Source organism: Lepisosteus oculatus, chromosome 3, assembly GCF_040954835.1.
Source record: "Lepisosteus oculatus isolate fLepOcu1 chromosome 3, fLepOcu1.hap2, whole genome shotgun sequence".
NCBI lineage: Eukaryota > Metazoa > Chordata > Actinopteri > Semionotiformes > Lepisosteidae > Lepisosteus > Lepisosteus oculatus.
Window position 1 is genome coordinate 63,594,559 of NC_090698.1, and position 21,481 is coordinate 63,616,039.

Here is a 21,481-nt window from a genome sequence, read left to right on the forward strand (position 1 = left end):
AATCTTCAAATGGAGAAAAACTCCATTTATATCTCTGAAAAAAAAATATGGATTTATTAACAATATCTGACCATAAGATCAGACATGATTCAGTAAGATGGAACATGTCATTCAATCCTCAATGGGATACAAAACAGCAGCCTTTTCAAGCAAACCCAATCAGAACAGTTACTGATTTCAAATTGGAAACATCCTTCACTACGTCATCACATAATTGCAGGTCTCTGACATTTAAGAAAATAAAAACAGTTTTACAAAAACTAAACCTGCTCCTCTTTTCTATTCTTCAAAATGAAAGTTTATTTTAGTTCTGGAAACTATTAACAAACCACAGATTATATAACTTTTTGTGTGTGTCCAAGTTAAATATCAGCACAATTCCATCTGCTGATTTTACAAAATTAAAAGACATGCAGGGTTACTTAAAAAGGGTGAATAGAGTGAACTAATAAATACCTGTACAGGGAGACTTTAAATGTAAGACAGAATGGAGAATGGTAAGCAGAATTATTTGTGACTGAAGGTTTTCCTTTAGTGGAAACTTTTTGGAGCTTCCCTCAGTAGATGCAAATTGTCAAGAAGCCAGAAAGAATGGCTCATTGTATGGAAAAATAATTATTCCAGGTTATTCAATTTTATATTTTTAGCCATTTACTGTCAAAATGCTACTAAGGAACACTTAAGATCATCAAATTAACCACACCCAGAATTAGAAACTGAGCTCTGGGAGCTAGAAACACTCTATAAGTGACTTAAAGCAAATTGCTTACAAAACCAGTCGCTTAAACCTCTGGTTACTGTTTGTTGTGTACTGCCATTCCAGATAGCCATTATGAAGCTAAAGTCACTATATCATATATGTTACTTTATCACAACAAACGTTATATGTTTTATAATGTATAACATTAACTCAGATGGTACCTGCGGCTCAGAAAGGGAAAATACACACAGTAATTATCCCAGTTTTTAATACAGTATAACATTCATTGTATGAGTGTATGCTCAGTATTTCCTGCTATAGCAAAGCAGCTGCTTCTGCTTGGAAGTTTTACAATTTCCCTAACGTTTACAGATAAAGCCCATTTACACTGCCAGGAAGTGAATATGATGGTCTTTTACTGGACTTCCAAAAGGCGTCCAAACCCCCCCCCCAAACTAAAAAGACTGCGAGGTGCCCATGCCGATTCACGAGAAAACTCAGCTGCCGTACCTTCATGGACTCGACATAGAGGACGTACTCGCGCAACACGGGCAGGAAGTCCTCGCTCATGTCCTCGGTGAGCTCCTCCAGGGCGGTGCAGCAGTTGGCCACGCAGCCCGACACCCCCTCCAGGGGCTCCTGCAGCTCCGTCTCTGCGGCGGCCCACGTGGAATACACTGGGCCGTACTCTCGCAGCTCCACCAGGTATTCTGGCAACGCAGAGAGGCGACACAGCGATTCAACACACAAGCCCATAGCCTGTACACCACAGAAGCCCCGGGAGCAGGCAGGATTGTCGCTTGCAGCACAAGGCAGAAGCCCAGGCACAGCTTCACCCTACAGGTCCACAGTCTGTGCGAACGAGTACTCCACTGAACATTTTGCCGCGTTTTCGAGAAGGGAATCTGTGGCCTTGGTAAAAGTTTCAGTCACTTGCATGACAGTCTGCAAATGGGCCTGCACAATGCACAATGCACAAGACAGCCTATCAGCCTGCCATGTTTGGGCCAGCTTCATTTTCTGCTCTGCACTGTGGCAGACCTGTGCTATTTCTGTGCTGTGGCTGGTAATTATCATACAGAAGAACTTGGCAACTCAGCACACCCCTGCTGAATCCAGTATGGCTCATCTGTTACTTACAAGAGCTGCCCCTATGGACAGCACACTGTTTTTGTCAAGGACAGAAGTGCCACACATTTTTTTGTTTCAGCAATACAACACTGAACTAGGTAAGAGTGAAGTCAAGACTATTTAAAAAAAAATATTGCACATATGCCTTTAATAACTCTGTCAAATAAAAACTGAAGCAATGGTAAATGTACTTTTTAGGACTGCAGATTATGCTTTAGTTCTACGTAGGAGTAACATGTGCAAGCCATTTCTGAAGACAGAAAAGCACTTTAAAGTTCTGGTTATTGATGGTGACTGGGGCATGTTGTGACCAACAGGTACTGCATATTCTTGTTTGCATGCTGTGGAAAACTTTTTGGCCTTGCAATCATACTGGGCGTGGCTACACGAGGGTTCATGTGCTGGTGCTGAAATTTAGATGTTTTAATAGTTTGTTAAAAGAAACTAACCCCAAATCATACAGTCTATACTACTTTGATATGTGAGATTTAGAGTTGCAAATAATATTTAATTTTTATTCTTACACATAAAATTGTAAGGCATCACACACTTTAATTTAAGTCAGTACTGTGTGAAGCTTAGCTGATATATGGAATTTTGAAAAGTTTTTTTTTCTTTGTTATTTATTTTTGACTAAATTAACTACTTTCAGAGGTAAGCATTTGAATGATTTGAGATTATTCTTGGCTAAATTATTGAATAAAAAATTATTCTTCAGGCCAAATCCAAAAAGATTTATGATTCCCGTAACACACAGCAGCCAAAAATAATAATAACAGATATGTTGTATTATCTGAAAAGAAATGGCATTTAGGAATGGTGGAAGAGCCCAGAATAAAGAGTGGTGATATTTGAATTCTACAATGGAGAGTGTAGAAAGCCAGAAAATGATTCATGAAAAAATAAATGCTTGGTTTTATTTTTCTGACTTGTTGTCTAAGAGTTTAAATAAAAAAAGAAAGAATATATTCAACATAACCCGTAATTATTTTAACTGAAGTGTGAAACCTGGAGGAACAAAAAGTTTGTTTCAAGCAAATAATTCTACTGGAGAAACAGATCTGTTTTTTTTTTTAGTGCAATAATATTGGACAAATAAAGCGGTAAGCAGTCTTCTGAATTCAAGCCACTGAGGCGGTGATTTGCAAGAGATTGGAACATTCAAGAATCAAAAGGAAAAATTCAATAAGCATGAAAGTCCATTTTTTATCTATTCGCAAATCTAACTTCAGATCCGTGACCCATTTGTATATCTACTATTAATTATTCATAACCAAGCACCTCTTTTAATAAACTAATTGAAATATATCACAGCATCTATAATTATCTATAAAAAGAATCTATCAACATGCAAAATGGAAATTAAACCTGTCAGACATCACACACAACTAATATGAACTTTAAGGTGCTCTGCAATATACATTTTATTAAGAAGACATTCTTAACACATGGATTTGGTTAATAATTTAGCCAGCACAGACTTTTCAAAAATAAGAAGAAATAAAGCATCCGTCAATTTTCTAACCGCTTCTTCCAATTCAGGGTCAAGGGGGAGCCGGAGCCTATCCCAGCAAGCAATGGGTGCAAGGCAGTGTACACCCCAGACAGGACACCAATCCATTACAGTACACACCTACACAAACACACACACTCACAACAGGGCCAATTTTCCCAGAAGCCAATTAACCTACCAGTGTATTCTTGAACTGTGGGGGGAAACTCAAGCAAACACAAGGTGAACAATCAAACTGCACTCAGACAGCACCCCAGGTCTGGAATTGAACCCAGGGCCCTAGCACTGCGAGCCTGCAATGCTAACCAGTGCACCACTTTGCTGCCCTAGAAATAAAGCGATATATATGAGACATATAATAAATCCAGAAGCAGAAACCTTTACTGACATCTTAACATTGTCAGTGAGCATTTAGTAAGCTATAGTAGTGAGCATGCAAACTGTAGAGGTTTAATATAATTCACAGAGTTGCAACTAGTTCATAGCAATGCTTTACATCGTCAAGGCAACTTTGTTTCACGCCACCTAACCCCAACAACCTCCATCTGAGAGCCCTACCTGATTGCTCTTTGATGATCCTCTGAGCTATTCTGTCAATGGTGCCCAGCTTCTGTGTGAACATGTCCAGGTAATCCCCCATCGCGGCAAACTCCAGGGGTCTCCCTCTCAGCTTGTAGCCCCCCGTGACGTACTTCACCGACTCGCCCATTTTCGTCAACAAGGCCATGCCCTGCTTCTTGTACGAATTGAGATCCTTGAGAAAAACAATATTATTATTAACAACAACAATAATTCTTATATAATAATTTATATAGAACTCTTCATCCCAAGCACCTCCAAAGTGCTTTTACATATGGGAAGGCAGACCCACCTGGAAAGAAAATCAAGTAGAAAAGTAAGACTCTGCTTCACCAGTTGAATGAGGGAGGACTGACAGCTTAAGCCCACAGTGGGTTTTAGCCAAGACACTGTCATTTTAACACCCCTGTTCTTACAGCCATGGGATCTTTAATGACCAGCTATTCAAGACCCAAGTCTAACATCTAATCTAAAGGAAGGCACCTCCCCAAACACAGTGACCGCAGTCACCATACAAGACTTGTTGGAAAGGTGGCACCCACTGGTCTACCAATTCCACTTACAGCAGTACCCTGGCTATCCCTGGGTGTCTTCCCTCCCAGTTCTAACTTCTAACTTTGTCATCTAACTTCTAAGCTCTGACCGATCAGGCGGAAGAATCAGCAGCACATCACAGGCATGTGGTAATCGTCCCAATTACTATGCTAACCATTACTGATACTTTCTCCAAATGTTCTCCCGTTGGGAGACAGTGGTTTTGAAAAGAGGAGAATGATATGATTCTATGTACAGTACTGGGTTATAACGGTAGATCAACATTCTTCTTTATATCCAGTAATGCTCATGCTCATTAGTAGACTACTATCTATTCCAACACTGGATTAAAGAAATATCAATCTTCAACTTTCTAAAGCAAATGTAGAAGATTTCTGTAAAAATACCATATCTAGATTTTGTATTCTTTATTACAAATGTTTCCTACCTATTGTCCTGTTACACTGTTATCTATATTGGAGTTGGAACTGTCAGTATTGCTATCTTTTTTGTTATGAATACTGTGTGCTCTTTCTGGTAAATAACTTTCCCATTAAAAAACTAATTATAGAGTAAAACAGTCTTATTCTACTTTTCTTTATTGATAATCTACAATTACTTAAATGTTGCTTTACAGAACTATAATCAATCAAATATCCTCATCCAAAGTGATGCACACATTTTAAAAGAGATCTTTTAACTTAACCAGCTGTACTGCCACTTACCTTTGCTGACAGAAACACATTGAAGTGTTCATTAAAGGACAGGACAGGATGATCTGCTATCCTCCTCAGAAATTTGTCAAGGGCCCTCCGTCTTGTTTCCACAAACTCTTCTGAAAACCGGTCCACAACCCCTTTCATCACAAACTTCTCAGGGAGAGGCTAAGAAGGCAGAAATGGGACAGGAGTGACAAAGTGAAAGAATCAAAAGGCAAAGGCAAAGACCTAAACGCTCTATTAATATTTTTTAGAGCAAACAAAAAGAGCATAGAAAAAAACTAATTAGTCCAGCCTTGTCCATCCATCCACTTTATCTAAAACAGAGTCTATCCTGGCAAGCAATGGGCACAGAGCAGGACACACCCTGACCAGTCCATCACAAGGCCCACACACACAAACAGGCACACACTCACACCAGGGCCAATGAACACATCAGTTTGTTTTTGAACTATGGGAAGACACCGGAGCACCTGAAGGAAACCCATGCTAACACAAGGAGAATATACACATTGTACACAGACAGCACCCCAGGTCCAGTAGTCAACTCTTGACCCCAGTATTGACCACTGTGCCTCCCATTCAGCCTTGTGATGTAGGCCAATCCAGACACAGTTAACAAGTGCAAATGGAGTGCCCTTACCTACTTAACTCCTTTTTTTTTTAATGTTCCAAAGAGGGAGGCACGGTAGCACAGTAGTTAGCATAGCTGTGTTGTAGCGCTGGAGACCTGGGTTCAACATTCCTTTGTGATGTTGATAGACTGTCAGAGATGTACTGTAGCATACAGTAATTGTCTACTAAGCCAGATCAGTAATAACTATCAATTCAGTATGATTACAGTAGAACAGGAAAAATGCAATTAAACCACAGAAGAATTGTTTGGACTTTCAGCCTTCTTTTCCCTTATGTTCATAATTTGCATCCTTAGATGCAAAAAGCACTAGTTACTGAATAGAGTGAAGTATTCCTGATGTAGACAAATGCCAGTAAGCACACTACAGCATTGGTTGTATTTGTTCTGAAATTTAAGGCAAGTCTGACATTCTAACCCTGTATCAAACAGCAAAACTCTTCTGTCTCACTCTCTAAATTTACAAATAAATGATTGGTGCATACTGCAAATTTTCAACCTTTCCATACTGTCCTAGACAGCGAGCCCACTGAAATTTTAATGTCAGCTTATTTTTTGTTTGCTCCATTACACGCAGGGGTGCTTTTTTCTACTTTACAGACACCCATGGAGGTGCTCAAAAGGGAAATACAAATACAAATCCAGGAAATAAAAAAAAGTGACTCAGACACAAAGTTCATCCTACTTCTTTTAACACTTGTTTTAATTTGGGAAAAATATGAAGAGAGGAGCACTTGTGTCATCCTCAGGGGTGCACACTGTAAATTACGCCGTTGACTACAGTGAATTGGAACTAGTTGCTATCTGCTGCGAATACTGGGAATACAGCCCAGCGACAACAGAAGAGCACCGTCAATGGAATCGGCTATGTTTCTACTACCTACAGGAATAAGATGTGTTGGCTGACTCTCTTCCAGTTTGTTTCTGAGCCAGTCGAAGTCTTGATACCTTCGGCGCACCGAGTACTCTGGCAAGTCAAACTCTGTCCTGGTGGTCTAGACACAAAAGCAAAGAAGACCTATACAGTATATATACATAATATATAACACTATAGATATAGTAAGAGCATAGCTAGTTCAAATAATATGGCAGCCTTAACTGAAACATGTTCCCCATAACCATTTGGGGAACAGGCTGCTGATCTTATTCACCTGACCAGAAGACAACTGGTCAGATTTGAATTTAAAAACCAGGAAGCAGAGAAGTAGCTTTGGATCATGTGTGGTACTTCTCCATTTCTGTGCACATCTCAAAGTTTGTGTTGGTGGCCCGTGCTCCGATTTAAGAAAAACTTTCCCCTCTCATACAAATGATACTGTCATTGCAGAGTCTCTTAACACAATAGTTAAAACAGCAGCATGGAGTATGGGCATAAATATATTTGTTCACATCATAATGAATTTCAAATCAAGCATAAAATATTACTCCCATTTTCTTCAGAGCAGTGAGTGGCAAACAACCTGCACAGAAACACAATACAATATAAATTTGGTTATAATATGTTTTAGAAATCTTAAATTTTACAAGATGTTTAGGTGAAATCAACAGTATCATATGCAGTAATTACTACATGTCCACATTATTTAAAAAGTATATGAAAAGGTTTGCCCACAATATTCAGTTTCTAAGGAGATCTTTGTTTTATCAGTTTTATTACTAAGGAAGTATTTAAATAAATCTAAATATGATATTTAAGTGTAACAGAACCAAAGATTTTATTTACATAATCCACCATAAAGAATGATGATTAATCAGGAAACTGCAGTTTGGAAATAAATCACAAGTTAGCCCATGACTGCAGTTTTACTTGAAGAGACCATGATGAATCGTTAATCAAGAGGGAACAAGGCTGTTGCCGAGATACCGTTTGAATAAGGCTGGGAGCTTAGCTCATCCTGAGTTATAGTCATACGTTTTATATATTATACCCATAATTCTGTTCTGCTGGTTCTAATGCAAATACACATCCCATCTTCAGAGAGTCCTTTCAGAACTTTGCAGGTAGCTAGATCCCAAAACCTGGATTCGATGCACTCTTTTGTCAAGACAGTATTAGAGTGTATGTTTACCAAAATCTGCTCAGCTGTGCAAATGCTGGAAATATTTTCTCTTCTTTCTCTTCTTCAATACTAACAAATTGAGCATTGCACACTGCAAAGGGAAGTGCTTGTTGGAAAATGGCTGCAATGAAATAAGTCACTTGGATAACTGTGCAATCCAAATCCATAATGAAGTAGCCATCATGCACTTCATTCCTCATCTTTGTATCGCACACAAAACATAAGGATGGGGTTCATTTAGGATTTTCCACAGAGAGATACCTCTGAAGTCTTAGAGGTGACTCAGACCACATTAATGAAGGTAATTCCTTTTCTACAACCTCTTATACCATACGACCCAATTTATACTTCCACAATACCCAATACCATTAGGCTGCTTGACATTCCAGAAAGGTGACAGCAAATCCTCCATTTTGTATTCTACTTGCAGTTCTAATTAATAACACAGGGCACTGCTGTTCACACATTGGAGCTCTCTTTTAATCTTTGTCTGCTTCCACACTGTTAAGAGATTTCACAGGTTCAGATTTATCACATATTTTGCTCCTTGTGAAGAAAGATATTTTAATCCTATACAGTAACACAAGTGACTCAGCTAACATTCAAGAAACTCAGTTCATCTTTGCATCAGACCGTTAACCTCCATTCTATTCAGTATATTAATACAGAAAAGTAGAGAATACCATCACATGAAGTTAATGCTACACTTCATAAACTTGTAATTAGGCTCTCTAGTCCACGGAGCCCTCTACTCTTGATAAACGTCTGTCATGCAACATGGTGGTGCTGACCCTGGTGATCATATTTACCCTAAACTACAGAATATCTAAGGAGGCTTTAACATTTCCCAGAAACAGCACAGCACATGAATAATTGACAGAACACCGATTTAATCAACCTCTGTACCATTTAATCTCAAATATCCCCCAGTTTCCTCACCTTAGTGGTGACTCTGTAGGTAATATACGTCTCCATGGTAGAGACATGCTTTTTTGGATCGTCAACAGCGACAAAGAGGTCCCTGGTCTCTCCATCCAGGTCGTCGTCAAGCTGTAGTCTGTTAAGTAAAGAGGACGATGATGCTGGGCTGGATGTATCTACTGGGGTGCCGTTGGGTAAACTCAAATCCTGAGCAAGAAAGAAAGATACATTTATTTCCTGAGCTTTTTTCTTCAAAGGATAGCAATCTGAAGTCATACAAATAAACACACTGATCAAGAATCATGCCAGTGTCAATAATAATAATGCCACTCAATCATCACAAGCAATGATCCCCCACAAGATAAACTTCCTTTAACAAGAGTACAAACATATTTAAACAAATATTTTAAATGCAGTGTTCATTATCACCCATAATGGAATTACCTGGAAATTGTATTTACATTACAATTCAGATCACAATTCGTATTACAAAGTCATTCCATTTCTTCTTTGCCCAGAGGGCAAAGGGATAAAAATACTGTCCTGAGCCATCTCACTAATTGAAGGAAGACAACAAAAACAGGCTTTCAGTCGATCAACTGCTGCTGTCTGCAAAAAGAGCAGACCCCCTGTTATGTTCTGCACAGCAGTGAGAATGGTTTAAGGATCTCATAGGGATAAGCCCTTGGCTACACTGCTTTGCATTTCTGAAGAGTTTTTGGAAGGAAGCTATCTTACAAACAGATTAGCAGTCTGACTCTACTGATAGAAGGATGACCAAAGAAGTTTAGGTAGGGGTGTTATAATTTCTGTTTTGGAATTTTTATTGCACTACAAATAAAAAAACACTTTTTACCTGAAGGCTGCATGTCTTTTTTTCCCATGACCTGCATATTTAAAGATATCCGTTATGTCCCCCTGCCCCTGGGGCCATAGTACAGTATGTAACAAGTGGGCTCCAAATACCTTCCTATGCTACTGCGGTCACCAGAAGGGGACGCATTTAAGAGCATTATGCCAGCAATGGCACAATATTTAACACACAGCAACAAACTGGTGGCTTGGAATTTGGAAAGCATTGGAAAAGGATGTACTGTATTTTTTTACATGAAAGCATTATTATTTCCCCAAGTATTTAAAATGTTTTTTTGCTGCACTTTGTAATATCACACAGTGCCTCAGTAATAGCTTGCATCCCAGCAAATTGATGCACTTCATTAACACAGGACAGCTACAACAAAACCCCTTCACCTAAGAGACACAGTCTTGAAAAACATACAAGCAGCTGTTTTTTTTTGTTTTTTTTTTTTTACAACCACATCATCGAAACCTTTCAATAAATTAAATCCTTTGTTTCAGGATTAAGCTCTCATGAGACACCCCTGACTGCCCAGGCATGCAGTCCACAAGAGGAAAACCCATTCCTGCAACAGGCTGAGACAGAATGAGTAGTGATACGAGCGAAGAAGAGCTCTGGAAGCTCCAAAGCTACTGGGACAAGCAGAATTCAACCTATTGTTTATGTACTTTTTGGCTCAGGCTGCTAATCAGTACAAAATGGCAAAGAAATATGTCAACGACTCACATCAGTGTCAACCGGCAAAGCCCAGAGTTATTCCAGAGAAAAGCTTGGCATAAATATCTATGCTGGCCATCTGTACAGTATCATAAACTCTTGGAAAAACAACAGTAAGCAGCTTTCAAGGTAACAGTGCTTCTCCACATTTTTCAGGACTATTGTGGGTTAATCACAATACCAAAAAAAGATGGATCCCATAATCAGTTATTTTACTAAACATCCCCTCATTGCATTTTGTTGTTACAGCACCTAGATCTGGAGCCCTGCAAAATTTGAATTCTAGGAGAGTTTTCCAGTTTATCCTCAATCCCTGTGATTGAATCGGCCAGTCTTCTTCATAAATATCTGCATCAGGCCTACACAGTGCACAGACAATGATGAGTTCCAGTCTGCTCTGCTTACATCTGTTTATTTCTGTGTGGCACACATGTTTAATAGTGCAATAATGGCAGTTTTTCACCGATGGATCATGGTCTCACATTCACAACGTCACCTTAGCAGATCCTAAGGACTTCATTACCAAAGCAAGTCCTCACTGACAGTGTGGACATACTGCGTTCGTTAGGTCTCTCATATCTGGATAGATGGCGTTTTACCAGGACCTGCAGTAAATGTGTTGTGCTTCCCCAATAACTCAAATTCTTGTAGTTTAAGATGTTTAATTGCTTTTTTGTTGGGAAAAAAGGACATAATGGTAAGAAAACATTCTAGTGTGTGCTTGTGGGAGTGGTTAAACTCATTCCATGAATTTCAGTTGTGATTTTTAGCACTGCTAGCACTGTTTCTCCATTATCATATATCAATTTAATTGTATCAACGTTACTTACATAAATCAACTAATCTAATGAGCAATATATTGTCATGGCATGTGATTTGCCGTGCCTTAGAAGCAATATTCAAAATTAAATATAAACCAAAAGAAAATCTATAAAATGTGACCAAATTCAGATCCTCCCTATTGAGGCCTAGCAATTTTTCCAAATCAAAGCAAAAGCACAAATGCAACTAACACTTTAAAAGTAGAATTCATACATGATGTCTAAAATTATCCATCATTGTTTCTACTTATGCTAACTAATGAAAAAAAAAATATTGCCTTCATGACATATCAAAGCTGGTAGCAGGGAAGCACAAGAGGAAAAAGATTATTTTTAAAGAAAAAAAAACAGACAACCTAACGTTTTTAAGGAAGCCACACCATGAAAATATAATTTTATCTTCAAATCAGCAGTTTCTGGTTCTCTTTATTTCATTGCTTCCTTTAAGAAACTTTTTTCTTGACTCATCAGTTAGCGGATATGTTCGTCAGACATCATTTGCTTTTTTTTTTTAGTTTACTTGCAGTGTTTAACATTTTCCTAATCATCTACAACCAAATAAGTATGATGCCTCCCGACAATTTCCACTCCATTAATGGTCATGGATGAAACAAAAAAGAATGACATTGTAAGCAGATATAAAACACAATATAAAAATACTTTAAGAAGGAAGAATATTTAGAGATACAAAATCTTTTAAACAGCAAATTAAATCTGTTGTTCTAACATTTTCAACGATAGTCAAAATATATTTATATTTGTGTCTTTGTATACATAGAGTATGTACAGTAACATCCTAAAATACAAAAAAATTACTTTCCCGTTTCTCATGTGTGAAGAACAATTACTTCTGTGCTGAGGGAGAAAAAGACTTAATACTAAAACTCTTCACTTAGGATTTAAAATTGATCATGATAAAAAATAATAAAAACTACCATACTACAGACAAAAGATCTGTTTGTACTGCTTCTGTGAACTTAACTTACCATGTTGAATCCCATGACCCTGTATTGGATGAAGTAGTTAGAGAATGGATGGATGGAACTAAAAATGTATCTAATCCGAAGCTAGTCTTCAATACCTGAGAAGGAGCATTGTTAAATCTACAAATTAGGAGAAAAATCAAATCTTCTATGAGGAGAAAAAAAGTCACACTAGTAACCAGAGAACTAGTATAATAAAGGGTTATGCACATTATACTGTAGCTCTCTGTGCTGTTTTTATATCTCTCAAAAAAAGAGACTGAAAAAAAATGTTTTTGCTATAAAATAAAAATCAACTGAGCTTGATACCTGGACAAACAATTCCATGATAAATTAATAAATCAGTCCTCATTTTGGAAACTGCTTTGATAGACCTGAAAGTTTGGATCGATCTACTTCATGTTTACGGTGAAGAAAAAGCAGAACACTATATCAAGACTGTTACTCCAGACATGATTCATGAACCCCTCCTCCATTTATTCCAAAAACAACAAACCCATCAATTAGCTTGGTAATCCCCCCCAAAAATAAATGTTTCAAATCTGAAGTCAAACTCTAGGAGCACTGTACCCCACCCACCATCCCCCGAGCAGCAGTACAGACGCAGAAGTAGATGAGCACGTGATCACAGGTGAAAAACAAAATTAAGATTCCTTATTCCTGTGATTCTGTCCCTCACCACAGATTCCACTTGCTGGTAAAACTCAGTAGAAGTTTACACACTGCTTTCAAAACAAACATTTCCATGGCAACAGCCCTTTTTCGGGAAATGGAAACTGGGAAAAGGTCCTGGATTCTTACATCGGCTTTTTGTATATTTAATATGTTCTAATGCGGCAGCTCATGTGAAAAAGCACCACTTCAGTCTTGGCCACTGTAAAAATGGAAACGTCACTTTCCAAGTAGCTCAATCAGGCAGGTTCAGCTAAACAACCAAAAGCTGCTGCTGAACTGACAGGATCCAACCTAATACCATTGTTCACAGATCTCACAAACAGGGCTTAAACCCAGGTAGGCTACCATGATTGGACAGGTGAAGTCAGCAGAAGGTTCTTCTGTCACCCTTGGTAGCACAGCTCCTGAGATTTGCAAAGCAGAACTGTGCTACATTCACTGGGTGAACTAAACACCATTGTTTTAGCTCAAGGTTGCTTTGTGGAAAAAAAACAACCAGTCTTGGTCTCAGAGGATTTGTTGTAAAAGGGTCAAAAAAGTGCTCATTCTTTACAGGATGAATACAGATGTGTTTTAGCCTTCTGTGGATATTTATCATTGCCTGACAAAATCATTTCAGTCCTTCTTTTTCATTAAAACTTCAATGTCCACAAAGTGATGATCTAAATGGATTTTTTACGGAGGTTATGATAGTTCTGATTATGTTTGAGAATAATAAGAACCTTGTTTTTATTGCACCTTTCATAACACATCATCTCAAGATGTGTAATGTCTCACAGATAAAGATAAAAAGTAGCTTTTAAACTCCTGGAAGTGTTTTTTTTTTTTATTGTGTTAAGTGGAGGAACTCTTGGTCAAACTGCTAAAAATTGCACTTAGCTACACAGCACTGCATGAAGCATTTTTAGAGGCGTTTCTGTTCAATATTTGCAACTGCAAAAAAGCTTTTAAAAACTGTACCAAAAAGATATCACTCTTCATTCACTCATGGGGAAAAACTACCTTAAGCAGATGGTATGGTGCACTTGGTATATCCTGAACGACAGTTACAAAGCCTGCAATGTTTGAAAAAAAAAGAATTTCATAAGTATCTTCAATAGGCATTTTGCCATTGTCTGGCAAAAAAGAAACTAGATTAATGATTAATGAATTGATATTTGTCTATCTTCTCATCTCTCAAGCATGTTTCTATGTCTAAAAAGATTTTTCTTCACCAATCAAAATGACAGGAACCATTATCTACTCTACCTTGCAAGGTAACTATGTTAACTAAGAGGAAAGAGATTAACAAAAAGATGCCATTTGCTGGCACTCAAACCAAGAAAGGCAGGTTTTATTTGCTAAACTGTCTTAATAATAGTTACCACAGTATACCAATAGTATACCAGTAACCGTGTAAATAAGAAATGAATGGAAGCAACTTGTAAGGGTCTTTTTCTTATTGCTATCGAAACACCTGGCTAAATTTGCTAGCACATAAACACAACTTTCCTTATGTAAACAAACCATCATTTTTTAAACTGCCCACAGGGTAAATTTGCACTCCCAAACAGCTGTGTGAGATTTAACTTTCACTTTTGTTTGTTTTTTTTTTGTGAAGAATACAAGAGGTATAAATGCAACAGAGTTCTCAGTGTATAGAGCCTGCACAACCTACAGCCCTTATATCAGGGGATCTCAGTAGTGTCTAATTTGTTTTCAGCAGTTAAATGCTTATGTAGTCCCTGAACTTTCTGAGAAGCAATAATTTGTTAGTAAATTCATGAAAACAATTTATGAGATTTTCCAAATTCCAGGTGTATTATTTGCCACTATTTCTCAATGACAGTATAGCGGAGACACAGATCTGCTCTAAATAAGGACAACCATCCTGAAGGTTTTATAGATTTGTTTGCATGCTCTACTGCTAAAGATGTGGCACCTATGTGCAATTGTTTAAGAATAATAGAAAGCTAAGATGGATATCAGTACTAAACATCCAATGGTGAAATTGTGTGCAATAATTACATTAACCAGTTTTCTTCGTTCTCTCATCCGGATGTTTCTGGAGCTATAAAAAACATTTAAAACATCCTTAAGCAACCCAACAGCACGATGCTACTATAAGGCAACGATTACAAGTATAAAAAAAGAAAGGTTAAACAACAAAAGGCAAACAGAGTGGTACCAAGGAATGAAAAAAATCCCAAGCAGGTGCGATCCAGAAAAGTATGATTCACACCCACATACTGGGTCTTGCTCAAGTGCATAACACAAAAAAGCACTGTATATAATAAGCTCTGAAGTCACATAGAGCACTATAATGTCACTTACACAACAAAGCACTATTATCATTTACAAAGGGAGTGGGAGGTAACAGAGCTAGCTTCCAAACAGCAGCATGAATAGCATTAGTTTGCAAACTGATGTACACTCACAGTGCATAACTTTACAAGATTCCTTTTCCACATTGTTTACACACCAACAAGCCTCTCGTGAGTCACCGTGCTAAAGCATCCCTGCTGGACTTCCCCTAAAGTGTGCTCACACTAATGGACCTCAATGCTACACTGTCATCAGCTTTACATGTTTGCAGACTTTAGGACAGTACCGAAAAGAATGAATCAAAATAGAAACAGTGGGATTTTTCACTGCCTGAACATGAGAATATTTATAAAGGAGAAGGCCGTTCGGCCCAAGAGGATGGAAGTTCTGTCATTTCAGCTGGCCAGAGTGCAAAAACAGCTGTTACAATTAGTGGTGACTGGACACCACTGCTGGCATGTTGCTTGCACAAAACAGCTTTTTTTTTTTTTAAAGAATAAAGATATAAAATTCTATACACAGATATGCATTTCAGAACCCTTACAGCTTCTCTTTATTTTGTACTGGATTGCGATACGTTATCTGTGTTTTCAGGATGTATCGGCAAACGAACAAATTTTGCAATTGTTTTGCAAGAATGTCAAAGGGGGCAGATGGAGAATTCTTGCTAGTAGCCCTGCTTCACTCACCCACACAGACTTGTGGTATTGCACACCTCAAAGGTTATCAAGCATGGTAGCCTTCTTCTGTGCTGGAATTACATTGTAATACTGCACCACACAGAACATGACACTTTGTAAAAGAAAAATAACCAGATCGGATTAATTTGGATTGCAGCCATGTGCCCAGGTGGGCATCCAGGTTGTAACAGCGTTACATAGCAGTAATCCCTCATCTGCCTGAGGAAAAAGCCTAAAGCCACCATTATTTGGAACTGCTATCTCTCTCATGAATAGGGCCTTTCTTACGGCATTTTGTAAAGAGGCAGGCCCCGATTGTCACTACAACAAGAAAACGTCTTTGTAACAGCAAAAGACATATTTAATGGCTTGGCTGAGGACATAATAGCATCTAAAGGATTATTGGAAACACTCTTTGAACTGGAACAAAATTTCTTGTGATGCACATACTGTAAGAGGCATAGATCAAGTCCAGCTGATGGACACACTGATAAAGCACTTGATAGATGAAGCAGCTAATGCAAGTACAACAGGCAGAATCACTTACAATGGATCACAAGGACTGTCAAATATGTTATGCAGGTCCCATAATGCTAATTCCAGTTCCACAAAATCTGTTTGGCCAATTAACCAAACTAAATAGGTAGCACTCTAGTGACAGTGCAATCATAGTACTTTGAAACAGAGGTGCTATTTAAACTAGGATGGCCACCTGACAGCCATTTTGTTCTTTAGGAAGATACGCATCCTATCTTGCCAATCTGGGTGATTTCCAGACCACCATGCATTTCTCAAATTCCAAACTACTGCTGTATCAGAACTGCTACAATGATTTAACTTAAAGTCGACCTCTTTCATCACACTGAAATCTGCTTCAAACCTGCACTTCACATGTTGCTAAAACACGTTCTACACCCACAACGGGTTGCCACCTGCATAGCAAATTTCACCCTATATTGCCAACTGCTGCCCTTCTTCAAAAGGCCAATATGATTTGACAAATAAGGTACACATTAGGTAACAATCATTCTTAATTGCTCTTAGATCAGCACACCTTTAAATCTGCTTGCTGTTTTCTAGTTAGGCCATTTCAATTATGTTTTGCCAAATAATGTAACTGTGACATTTACTTCACTTAAAAAAAAAAGAATATGGTCTGATTTTGAGCAGACTGGTTAAAGGGCGATACATTTTTGTTAGTTTTATAATATTTAACTGATGAGAGAACAATGTATTCCTTATACTCTGGACAAACTCTCCATCCTATCAAGTATTGTAGAACCTAATCTGTATCCAGAATGCAGCACTGCTCACACTAGTCACTACTGAATTGCCCGAGACTTGATTTCTTCAGAATATAATAACGGATCCTTCACTACACATGGAAGAACTAATCTTGAGGACACTCTACCAGGACCCAAAAGCTATGAACCATGCAATGTGAAGAAAGGAAGCTGTTATTGTAAGTGGTAAAAACTGTAGAAGAATAAAGGGGCCATAAAGCCTTTATTCTTCAGGCAGAAGTCACAGAGCTAGGGTGAAGTCTCAGTCTGGCATTGAAAACTGAGAGGACTAACCCAGCATCTGATGTTAAAGGACAAAAAACAAAACAAAGGACAAAGCACAAGTCTTATTTACTTCAAAACTGTGAAACTTTCCCCTAAGCTATTTTTCCACAAAGCACCCCAGGAGCAGTTTGATTAAAAGTTTGATTAATTTTTTTTTTTACCAGTTCCATCCTACACTCCTGTTCTTTAAACATATGCAACAGTGGAAAACACTTCTTCACATCTTCCCTATTCATGCAAACTAAAATACAATCAACAGATGTACCCTGTAGACACTGTGCAATGCTAAAACCACTGTCATTATGTTTAAGATATCTCTTTACAAGGTGATATTCCCATTTTTCTCACAACTTTCTTCAACAGCTGTTGCTATTTCTTCATACACAGATTCCTTGTTTGTAACAATGTACTTTTTACCAGTTTCAATAATTAGGCTCCTTTTAACCGATGTAAGAATGTGCATACCCTAACAACGTAAAAACAAAGGTGATTCTAGATTAGGATACAACAAGTTAAGCACAGCTTTGACTCTCCATTTTAAACTTCTCAAGATTCTTGATTGCAGAGAATTCTGATCATTGTTTTTAAGGAACATTTCACAACAGAAAATCAAAGCTCCATTGTCTTTGGAAAGTATTCACACCACTGAACAACTGCAAACGATGTCCTACAATCCCAATTTTAATGCATTGAATTTTTTGGCTACTCAAGAACATTCATCTTATTCAAAAGCCACGCCAGTGTCAATATGGCTGTATGAGTGGGGTTGTCCTTCTGGAATGAGACTCTTTGCTCCAGTTGAAGGTCTGTTACTGACTAAAGCAGGTTCCTCTCAAGGATTTGCCTGTATTTGGCTCCATTCACCATTTTAAGCTTTTTTAATTTAATCGATTTTTTCTTAACAAAAGGTTACACAAAAAGGATAAAAGTGCCCTATTGCAGTTACCTGTATGCCACACTTAACTGAATACACATAACATAAGTATAAAACAGAGGGGGAAAAAAGTATGTAATTTCAGTAATCTGAGATCTAGGAGTATAATAACCTGCATATTATGTTGTCTGATGGTACATTTGGAATGTGACAATGAATGCTTTATACTGATATACTTTTGTGAGAGACAACTTCATGGTACATGGCATATGCTTTCACTTTAAAATGCAACTCATTTTGAAGTCAAGAGTCACAGATAAGGTTCAAATGCTTTCTATGCATGAAACACAGCAGTACAAGATGAACAGTTCTGAATTCCCATCTTTACCACTTTGACACAGATCTGCTCATGCAAAAATCACCCACCAAAGGCCTTTTCATAAGAATGTTCCTAAGTGGAAAACAATACCCCCAGCTTATTCCAAGTAGTGCTGAAAACTACTAAGATTTTTTTTTTATTTTAATTAAATCTGGAAGGCTAATATATCTCAGGGGATTTACAAGGGACTAAACTTTATTTAACGGTAATATTTCAAAACTTAATAAGAGAAAAGGTTCTCTGTCAAACATCAATTTTAAAGAAACTAAAAAAAAACAACTTGTCTATGACTTAGCTTTTCCTTACCACTAAAATAGCATTGTGGTGTTTGTATTGTTTAACTTTTTCTACATATTACATTTCTTCAATAATTATTAAATCTTTTTGCCTAAGAAAAATGTTTTTGTCCACCATCACACGACGTACCATTCCGTGACCGCAAAACTGGGTCTGTTCAAATAAAAAAAAAACAATGGTGCTCTTGCATTCCTTTTTAGCAGGAAGAACAAACACACTCCCTGAACAAAACTGCATGTGCAATGAATAGGAGGTAAGGTTTTACAAAACGTACGTACCGATGACGGTATCCAAAAGCACTAATCAGATTACATAAACTGGGGACAGACCATCCTGATGGAATAGGAATTCCTTGCACTTTTGTTTAACCTACAATTCAGACTACTGCACGTTTGTTCGGATTGCAGGACCAGTGTGTCAGATCTTATATGGGACAGTGCGCAGTGCACAGAGTTATCAACCCAAGACAGACACGCTATTGCAGGACGGACACTTGTCACGTGATCATATCATCTCTCAGCCTCCCCCGATAATGTTTGAACAAGGACTATTGCTAAATCAGGGGCTGTCACACTAACCCTATAGACTTGTGTGTTATGGTAATCAGTTTAGGCAAAACTCACACGCCCTAAGCCTCAAAGGACGTAAGTATCAAATCAATGATGCCAAAACTAAATCTGATTCTTGTGTTTCTGTTTTATAATGAAGTATCGCCTCCTAGATAACGGAATAAGTAAAGGAAAATTATTCATTAAAAAAAACCTCAGATACCAAAGATCCTTACTGATGCAGAGTCCAATACAAACAGTAAAACAGTTTTCTGTGTTCACCTGATGAACACTTGAGTCAGTTAATACATTCAAATTACAAGTTTTCCACGTTATTATTTACATACTCATTCATTCCTGGGATCTATGCTACAGTTTTCATGAGCGCTTTTCAGCAGAGCACTCCGGCTCGATCCAGCAATCCGTCATGCTTGGCTTTCTACTAGATAAGATGTGCAGATACTGTAACTAGGTAACCACACATCATAAAGTATAAGGTGCAAAAGCAACAGTAGCTACTCTGCATCCACTAAAATTATTGCATCCAAACGCCGTAGGTACAGAGTTAAATACTATCAGTAAGTTGCCAATGTTGTTGTTTTTTTTTTCCCCAAGAATAGCTTTGTTAACGTATGGAGTCCTTCTTTTTACTCCCCATGCAAAAGGATAACTACTTACCTTTTCTCCGATGCTACTGGTGTTCGGTAGATCCGGACTGGGTGTGAGAATTGTATCCTCCGATGAGAGAGGATGGCTGATATCATGAATGGATTTCTGCCCCGAAGACGGTAGCGATTTAGGGGTGCCAGCACTCATTGTGCAAGCGGATTTTCGGCAGATGTTCAGATCCTTCTCTGGTGGTAGTTTTTTTTTTTTTATGTGTGTGATTATTCCAGTACAACCGCACAATCCCTCAACCTCTAAGAGTCTGTCAGCTGACTCGCAGTGCGCAATTCAGGAAGTACAAGCGCTCATATACAGGAAACACCACAGATACAACACAACAAATCTCGCTGTGTTGTTGATCTCCGTGACCACTGGGCGGCGCTTGAGCCTTTTAGTTTGTATCTCTGAATGGAGTTTTTGTTTTCCTTTGTAATTCGGCAATTCTTCACACCTGACTCCTGCCCGTTAAAAACTCTGAACTGTGATAGGCTGCCCTTAATTGCATTACATGTTGTCATCAGTTTTAAAAGAACAATTATTTTCTAATGGATCGTGAATTAGGAATCCTTTAAATTAGGGTTTCTACTTCTACCGTAAAAGGAGAGTGCAGGCTCAGGACAGATTTCTACCAAAGTGACAAGTAAATGCTTGCATATACTTCAGTGATATCACGAACTCCAGTGTTGAATCTTTAACATAAAACATACCCAAATGAAGGTTACAAACACAGTTAATAAGGCTATGTTGCCAGTAATTTAATAGTAGATCTTGTTGGAGGACTGTTTCACTAAATATCCCCTGATATCGTATTCAGCAATGTGGACGGGTAAATTTGCTTCGGACAAAGCAACTCTCTGTGTCAGTATGAGCCTTTTGTTTCCAATCCTATATGCTCCAAAATTTAGTTTCCCCAAATAACCACTTCCTTTCAGGTTTTGAATATCTAAATCCAGTGCTCACTACTCTTCTTTCAGCCTCGGAGATTCATTTCGGACCAGTAGCTAGTCTTTTTTTAATTATAGGACAGTATCTCAAGCACCAAAAGCTCGTATGTAGTTGTCTGATCAAGGAATTCAGAGTGATTCAACTTCTGATATCTAAACGATAAAAAAACAAAGTCATAAGGACAAAATATACAAATAAAAAGGTCACAACATAGCGGAGGCCATTAACCCCATCTAACCCATTTGATACTGTAGTTATTAGGTAATTTAGCCAATTTAATCAAATTGTAACCACAGTACTTTGTTGGTTTTCAAGTAGCTTAGTAGATATACCGGGTAGTTGGTTAATTTGATTAATAAGCAATAGGTTTGGGG

General features: G+C 38.0%; 1 protein-coding gene across 1 annotated transcript in view; it reads right to left on the reverse strand.

Annotated features, from left to right (window-relative positions):
• Positions 1 to 20,544, reverse strand: part of snx30 (sorting nexin family member 30) — a 32,096-nt gene extending 11,552 nt beyond the window's left edge. The window contains exons 1-6 of the mRNA XM_006626569.3: positions 20,175 to 20,544; positions 8,810 to 8,998; positions 6,695 to 6,805; positions 5,183 to 5,341; positions 3,903 to 4,098; positions 1,211 to 1,410 (exon numbers count right to left, since the gene is read on the reverse strand). Of these exons, the coding sequence (XP_006626632.1) occupies positions 1,211 to 1,410; positions 3,903 to 4,098; positions 5,183 to 5,341; positions 6,695 to 6,805; positions 8,810 to 8,998; positions 20,175 to 20,312 (993 nt within the window). The 5' untranslated portion in view covers positions 20,313 to 20,544. The remainder of the gene's footprint in view (positions 1 to 1,210; positions 1,411 to 3,902; positions 4,099 to 5,182; positions 5,342 to 6,694; positions 6,806 to 8,809; positions 8,999 to 20,174) is intronic.
• Positions 20,545 to 21,481: the final 937 nt, after the last annotated feature.